Source organism: Prionailurus viverrinus, chromosome X (assembly GCF_022837055.1).
Source record: "Prionailurus viverrinus isolate Anna chromosome X, UM_Priviv_1.0, whole genome shotgun sequence".
NCBI lineage: Eukaryota > Metazoa > Chordata > Mammalia > Carnivora > Felidae > Prionailurus > Prionailurus viverrinus.
The window spans coordinates 41,218,637-41,227,072 of NC_062579.1; the positions used below are offsets into that span (position 1 = coordinate 41,218,637).

General features: G+C 44.3%; 1 protein-coding gene across 1 annotated transcript; it reads left to right on the forward strand.

The window, feature by feature from the left end:
- The first annotated feature begins 3,938 nt into the window (after nt 1-3,938).
- Nucleotides 3,939-5,051, forward strand: LOC125157331 (diphosphoinositol polyphosphate phosphohydrolase 3-beta). The gene has a single exon (XM_047843935.1). It carries the CDS (start codon nt 4,187-4,189, stop codon nt 4,679-4,681), a length of 495 nt encoding a protein of 164 aa, XP_047699891.1. The 5' UTR covers nt 3,939-4,186; the 3' UTR covers nt 4,682-5,051.
- The last annotated feature ends 3,385 nt before the right edge of the window (nt 5,052-8,436 follow it).

An 8,436-nucleotide genomic window follows, 5' to 3' on the forward strand; every position in this document is an offset into this window, starting at 1 on the left:
AACTATCAGGTTTTAATTCATCCCTTTCCAGGGCAAGTTCACTGTCAACCTTTCCAAGCAGAGGTTAAATTTCCACTATGAACCTTATATTTTGATGGGTGGCAGTTACTGGTTGTACCAGCCAGTTTCTGATGCACAACAAACCATCCAAAATCTAGTGACTGTAAACAACCAATTCTTTTGGTCACAATTCCGCAGCTCGACAATTTCACCTGGGCTTAGCTGAGTGGACCTTTTGCTGTTCTCAGAAGGTGTGTTTGTGCATCTGTGGTCAGTGCCCTGTCTGCCAGAAGGCTCTGCTGGGGGCTAGATGGTCTATGACGGCTTCACCCACCCACATTTCTGGCAACTGGTTCACTGTCAGCTATGGTGAAGGGGATGCATGGGCCCCGGGTCTCTCATCACCCACCTAACTCATGCTTCTTGTTATCTTGTGTCAAGAGCAGCAAGAGAGGGCAAACTCCGGTGTGCAAGCAGTTGTCAATTCTCTGCTGGCTTCACACTTGCTATTGTTCCATTGGACATAGCAAATTTCCTCGCCAAGGCCAAGGACAATGTGGGAGGAGATACAGGCAGGCATTCACATATTACAGTTGTTACTGTAACAGTCTACTGTTAAAATAGTTTGTGAAATGACCATGTTTATCATCAGAAAAATAGTTAACTATGGGTACACCAGATACTAGAATGCAGTCTCTCGAAAAGGATTTTTATTCTTCTATAGAAAAAAATGAAAGCTATCTTGCCCTATTCTCTAACAGGTGAATAATAAAATCATTGTATGAAATTCTAAAAAAAAAACACATTTGAAAACATTCTGGAATTGTACTAAATCTGTAAGCTGTGGATCTCTTTATCCAGAAGTGTGCTATGACTTTGCCAGTAGGAACCCAGCCTGTACCTCTCTCCATACTATAAAGTTGCTCTACTCTCCCTTCCAAAAAAATATGCCTCCAACAGAAGCCTACTGCATAGGCACACTCTGATGTGCAAGTTATGGACTAGACTAGAAGGCAGCACCTCTGCTGAGACAAGGACAAGGAGATAGGTACTGGTAATAGTGAAGGAACTTGTGATGTGGCTGGGGCTGAGTTGGGCCACCCCTTCCCGCAGACACCAGCCCAATCTCCCAGCTTTGCTAGAGTTCCTCTTGATTCATTCAAATCATCTTTCAAAGCTGAGTCCAAGTTCTATCATTTCCTACTGCAATGTCTTTACCTACGCTGTTCAGGATCCCTTGGTATTTTATGTATTGTGTGGTGGCTGATAACTGCTACTATGAATGCCATCATTTCCCCATTATATTTTCTATATGATTATTGCTGGCATACATGAAAGCTTTGGTATTTTCAATATTAGTATTTCATTCTACCACTTAAAGGAATTCACTTTTATATCATTTCTTAGGCTTTTCCCAAGAATATATTCCCATCGCTTGGAAATAATGAAAATGTTGTCTTCTTTACTAAAACAATACTTTTTTTTTCTCTTTACAATCTAATTGCACTGGAACGACCATCTAAAGCGAGCTTTAATAATATTGGTGATAATAGGTATATTTGCCTAAATCCTGATTGTGATGGAATTTTTTTCTAGTTGTTCAACATCACTGGTGTATTTGTGTATTAGACACACTGAGGACTACAACCTTCTAATATCTATTTTCCCAGTTTGTTTTTAATTACGGGGTGTCACATTCCTTCAAATGTTCTTTCATCGTCCATTTATCCTTAAAATATGGTCAGTAGTAGTAGTATCTCTATTGGTTGAAGGCATTCTCTTTATGTCTCCATTCTATCATTTTCTTCATATGCAACCCACACATTTGTGTCATATTATGCTCTAGATATCACAGATGTCTGTTGCCACTGGGAACAGGATCGTTTGTATGAGCTATTCTGGGTATAAATGGAGTAGAGCAGACCCTGGAAAGCTGATCTAACTTGTTATTTAAAACTGGGGCTGTATGTTTCCTCAGTACTTTGCACTTACATTTCAGATTCAGTTTCCCTTTGATGCAGGGATTCTTTCACTGGAAAAGTGAGTTTTCAAGATCCTGCTTGCTTGATGCCAGCAGAGCGTCTGTGGGTAAGAGAGAGGCAGAGATGCCTAAGTTGCAGTATGGCAAAAGTTGGGGGACATCAGAGGCCTTCTCCATAAGGCTACTGTTAGAGCAGGGAAACAGTAAGAAAAAATGAAAAAGTGGGGGAAGCCTTTGGGGTTGTTACATATTGGGCTGTGAGGGGCCACCTCCTGGCCAAGAGGACAGCTTGAGCACACAAAGAGGTGACAGAGCACCAAGTGGCCTTGTTGGAGGCCCACCCCAGAAGGCTTGTAAACATCGCACTGTAAAATGAGAAGGGATTTCCATAGGCATGTTTTCCAAAACCCCAAGCGGTACTTCTCAATGAGAAAGAGAGAGGAGGGTGGAGTCGGTGGAGGGTAGAGACTGTTGGCATTTAATAAAAGGCTAATTGGAGTGGTTCTGCAGCTGTTGGGTGAATAGGACTCCAAGTGCAAAGGGCTGAAACAAGTAGGCGAGAAGTTTACTGATAGGAAACTGAGGAAAGATGTCAGTAGGGGTTCAAGAAAAGTGTTAAGTGATGGGCTGTGCCAACATGCCAGGCAAGGTGAAGAACCTGCCACCCTGAATAAAGGAAACCTCATTTTGGAAGGTGGGGGGGGGGGGGAGTGTGGTGGGGGGTGCGGGGAGCAGGGCAAAGGGAGAGAGAGAGAATCGTAAGCAGTCTCTACACCCAGCGCAGAGCAAGACTGTGGCTCGGTCTCACCGTCTTGAGATCAAGACCTGAGTGGGAATCCACAGCTGGAGGCTTAACTGACCTTGCCACCCAAGCGCCTCAAGGAAACCTTATTAAAATGGGAGTCCATAGGCCAGCAGGGGGAGCTTTCACACCCTACCACTGCAATCAATTGTGGACCCCAACAAGGACAAATAGTGCCTTGCATTCCCAGCAGGAAGAAGTTTACTTTCCTACTCCAGCAGGAGGAAGGAGGAATTTCTCCTGCCCCAGCAACAAGCTCAGCCAATAGGAAAATACCACAACTCTGCCACTTGAGAAGCTGTCATCACTCTGAACTGTCGTTTTCCTGCAATGGACTTTTCCTTCGCAGGACTCCCTCCCAACTTCCTCTTTTTCCTACAAAGCAAGGTTCCCCTGCTCGGATCTCCAGACTTGTCCAAGGTGTGCCACGCTTTGCGTGTCCCGAATCGCAATTCCTCTGCTACTCCCAAATAACCCCATTTTGCTGATAAACGAACGGGCTGTTTGACCTTTAAGGTGGACAAACCCGTTGAAGAAATAAAACGGCATGCTATGACTCAGCAAAGATTAGGTACTGTTTTGCCAGGAATACTGAGGATCATTTAGACAACCCTGGGCCCTCCTAAAACGTAAGGAGGTACCATTTGTTATGGACGGTGATGATGCCCTTTACCTTATCGCGGGTAAAATAAGTGCACGTGTTTCATGCAACCTGCTGGGCAGGGTGGAGAAACGTCTGGCCGCGCCACGGCCAAGTTCGACTCAAAAGGCGCACGTGGAAAGGATCCCGGCCCAAGTCACAGTGCAGCGATTGGCGAACCGAGGTCCCGCTGGCAGGAGATTCCCAGCCCGCGAGGTGCGGGGCGCCTGCGCAGTGGGCCCCCGGCGCCGCCGCGCGCGCTGCGGGAGCCACGAGACCCCCGCCCCCGCCCCTCGCCCTCCAACGTGAACGCGCACGTGAATGGGGACACGGACGCGCACGCGAATGCGCCTCACCTCGCTCAACCCCTGCCCGGCGGCTGAGGAGGGAGGGGGGCGCGCGCGGGAGTCGCGGGTGGGCTCTGTGCGGAGTGGCGGACCCGCTGGCGGCGGCGCGGGGTCGGGGTCGCGGGCTCCGGCTCCGGCGCGGGCGCGGGGGCGGCGGCGCCTCGTCCAGTCAGGCGGCGGCGCTCGGGACCCTCTGGCCGCACGGGGGACGAACTGACTGACGTATCTCGCCCGCCCGCGTCCCCGCCCCCGCCCCTGCCTCATCTACCCGGGGCTCCCGGGGCTCCTGGCCAGAGCGCTTTCTCTCGCTGCTCCTCTCTTCGGCCCTTTCTCTCTCTGGCACCTCGGGCGGCTGCGGTGGCAGCGGCGACAGCGACCCCGGCAGCAGCGAGCGGCGGGAGCGGGTGGCCGTGACGATGAAGTGCAAGCCCAACCAGACGCGCACCTACGACCCGGAGGGGTTCAAGAAGCGGGCGGCGTGCCTGTGCTTCCGGAGCGAGCGCGAGGACGAGGTGCTGTTAGTGAGTAGCAGTCGGTACCCGGACCGCTGGATCGTGCCGGGCGGGGGCATGGAGCCCGAGGAGGAGCCGGGCAGTGCGGCTGTCCGAGAGGTGTTCGAAGAGGCGGGAGTCAAGGGGAAGTTAGGCCGGCTCCTGGGCATTTTCGAACAGAACCAAGACCGCAAGCACAGAACGTACGTGTACGTACTGACCGTCACCGAGATTCTGGAGGATTGGGAAGATTCGGTTAGCATTGGAAGGAAGCGAGAGTGGTTCAAAATCGAAGATGCGATCAAGGTTCTCCAGTGCCACAAGCCCGTGCATGCCGAATATCTGGAGAAACTAAAGCTGGGCGGCTCCCCAACCAATGGAAACTCGGTGGCCCCGTCTCTGCCACAGAGCGATCCCTAGTATGTACCGCTCCTGCACAGACTTCTGCTTTCCGCCTACCTTAGAATAAATAGTGCCCGGAGCACCTCTGCTGCCTAGTGCGGTCTCTCGGGGAGGAGGGGGGCTTCTTTTGTTTCCTTGGCAGAGCTCTGAATCACGCTTGCAAACTGTCTCAGTTGCCAGGCACTGTTTTCAGACAATTTGCACGTTTTTCAGATGCTTTGAAAATCGCTGCTTCGTAGGACTGTAACAGATTTCGGTAAGCCTAAACCACGTGGGTTTGTTTGTTGTTGTTTTTTTAAGGTGCCTTAACTGCTTGCTCAGCTCTTAGTGTGTGTGTGTGTGTGTGTGTGTGTGTGTGTGTGTGTACAAGTGTGTTCACGCTGTGGGTTCTTTTCTTTTACGTTTCCACACACGTGTGTATGTGCACGTGTGCATTTTTAGTACCGTAGCCTTGCGGTTTGTTTTGTAGTGAAGGCCTTTTAAATCTGAACATCTTGGTGGTGTGGCATCTTTAATTTTTTTTTTTCTTAACCTCCTTTCTCATTCACAGCATTAGCGCCAGCCCTTCTGTGATGGCAATTGGTTTAAAGATCATTGATGGATTTTTTTTTTTAATATTTAAGAAATTTCACATCTTATGGTCTTTCCTTACTGGGCAATAATTTTGTGTTTAGTGATGTGATCTAATTTGGCCTTTTCAGAAGTTTCTTTACTCATAGGTACATAATTTGATTTTCAAAAAAATTTCACCAGTGGTAATTTTTTGCTGCTTATTTGAAGTGGCCATTTCCCATACAGCCCAAATGTACTTTAACAAATATTACTTTAGACAGTGAATATCTTCTTGGATAAGTATTGTTAGCCAAACACATCCTGATGTGTACATGTTATCATGAAAACTGTATTCGTAGGGAGTGATTTCGTGTTCAACTTGCAACTTCATTGCCCATTTCTTAATACCCTAGAATAGCCATGGTTCTCCCAATATTAACTAGTCTTTGAAAGAAAGTTATTTCACATATTTGAATTGAGTGGACATTCCAGTTAACCCTCCTGACTACCAATAACCATAGGCATGGGATTTATATGGTGATTACATTCCAATCCCGTGATGTACCTTTCTTGATACTTGGCTGGTACAGACTTCTTAAAGTGTCAGGACACCTGAACAATCTCTATTAAAGATTTAGGATAAATGTTTTCTGTCACAAGACAAACTCTTTTGGGTGCCAAACTAAAAACTCATACATTTTCCTTGTTAACTTGCCTAGGACCACGAGTCTCAGCTAATTTTGGGGGGATCACTTTTATGTACTCTGTATTAAAAATTTTTGAAAGTCTTGATTCTTCTTAGAACTCCTTATCTTCTCTTAGGAAGGTTGAGAAAAAGTCTATATTGTGAAGAGAGTATAGGTGGGTGATATCTTTTTACATATAATAATTAACAACTAGAAAATATTCTATAGGCTAATAATAAATATAAGTGGGTAATAACTATAATTCAAATATTTTGTTATTTTGCATAGTAACATTTAAAAAGAATACAAACGCTGGCTGGTAGTATTGACTATTGTTATATTTTTTAAAACTTTGATGCAATTGGTTTTTTTTAAATCTTTGCCATATATAAATATGTCTGAATAAAGCACATATTTAAGAAAAATTAATATTATCAAAGGAATGAGTAGAAAACCAACGGCTTTTTAAAAACAATTATATAATTTCATATTGTAAATTATGCAGATCATCTGTTTTTCAAAAATATATTTCTTTATACAGAAAGACATAATTAAAAAAAAACTTTCTAAATCCTACCTCTTGGCCTTTTATTACAATAGTCCAAATCAACTAATAGGTATTCCTGGTAACTCGAGATTTTTCAAGGTATACACTAATAGCAAAGGAACTGGATCATTGCTTTACACCTGTTTCGTACATAAGACTGCCCTCATCTAAAATGCTGCCACAGGGGCACCTGGGTGGCTCAGTCGGTTGAACATCCTACTTTGGCTTAGGTCATGCTCTCACAGTTTGTGTGTTCAAGCCCTGCGTTGGGCTCTGTGCTGACAGCTCAGAGCCTGGAGCCTGCTTTGGATTCTGTGTCTCCTCCTCTCTCTGCCCCTCCCATGCTCATGCTCTGCCTCTCTCTGTCTCTTAATGATAAATAAATGTTTAAAAAAATAAAAAATTAATAAAAATACTGCCACAAATACCTGGGTATAACCTATACATGGAATTCTTAGAATAATGCACAATCTCATGTTTTGACTTTTGAACTATGTATTTGGCAAGTGTAGATAGTATAGTGTTGATATTAATCAAGTCTTAAGAATTGTTAGCCTGTAAATATTTGCTGTATTTTATTTAGAAACATTTGGATTGAGTCTATCACTTGCTAGAATTTTCTTCACTGCCAAGGTCTTTAATTTATGTAATTTGTAAAACTTCCAAGGCTTGCACTTCTTTTCTTGTAATGTTTATTTATGAGAGAGAGATAGAGTGAGAGTGAAGGAGGGGCAGAGAGAAGCTGGAGACACAGAATCCAAAGCAGGCTACAAGCTGTCAGCACAGAGGCCGACGTGGGGCTTGAACCCACAAACCAGGAGCTCATGACCTGAGCCAAAGTACAACACTTAACTGGCTGAGCCATCCAGGTTCCCCCCAAGGCTTGCATTTCTAAGTTGTAGCAGAACATTTTACAGTTATCACAATAAGTTAAGCTTTCAGATTCACATAGGCAGTTCTTGTTATATATGCTTCTGGAGTTCAGTCTAGAAAAATTTAAGTGAAAGAACCCAAGCCTTTCATTTTTTTTTAATTTTTAAATGTTCATTTACTTTTTAGAGAGAGACCGTGAGCTGGGAAAGGGCAGAGAGAGGGAGAGAGAGAGAATCCAAGCAGACTACACATTGCCAGCAGGGAGCCCAATGCGGGGCTCAAACTCATGAACCATGAGATCATGGCTTGAGATCTAGAGTCAGATGCTTAAGTGACTAAGCCACCCGGGCGCCCAAAGAACCCAAAAAGCCTTTCATTTTAAAAGAGAAATCCAAACAATTCAGGCCAAAACAGTTGACACAGAGCTAACAAACCTAATTGTGTCAATAACTTACATCTTTTAAGAGTTTGATGCACAGTTGAAATTTTTTCCCTGGAGAGTCAGTATATAGCACCCATATTATTTCTGTGATGATTTACAAAAAATGAACAGATGAATCTTTCTGCTCATACCTCCCCCCCAATAAACAGAGCATTGATCAAAGATAATTAAGACTTTCAAATATGAGGTAGAATTTGTTTCTAGCATGTTTTTGTAAAGGCTGGGTTCCTGCCCCCCCAACTGGACAAGTACCTATTATCTTTTTAAAAACATTTTTAAAAGACATGCTGGAGTAAAGGTAATATCAATATGCTTGATATATAAATTTCCCTGGATGTATAAAGTATTATATTTTCTAAGAAACCTATTTTTTTGTGTGTATCAAATCACTGTTGGAAGAACTAACTCTGAAAGGGATGGGGGTAGCTATAAATATTATGAATTCCTTTGTAGGGTTTCATAAGAGAATTGTAAAGATTTCAACATTTTTGTATTAAGAAATGTTTTGTATTAAGAAACATCAAATAAGAAAGAGAGTGTTTGTGTGTGTGTTTAAAAGCAGGAACAGGCAGTTTTTAAGGTAGCAACATTAGAGGGCCTTTCTGGGACAGATGGTTTAAAGGGCTCTGAAGCTGGAGCTGCTCCTCTCACTTCCCATTACATGGAGTCCAAT

Bases quoted from the DNA above. Each gene is read 5' to 3' on its own strand.
- LOC125157331 (XM_047843935.1), top strand. From the start codon at position 4,187: ATGAAGTGCAAGCCCAACCAGACGCGCACCTACGACCCGGAGGGGTTC.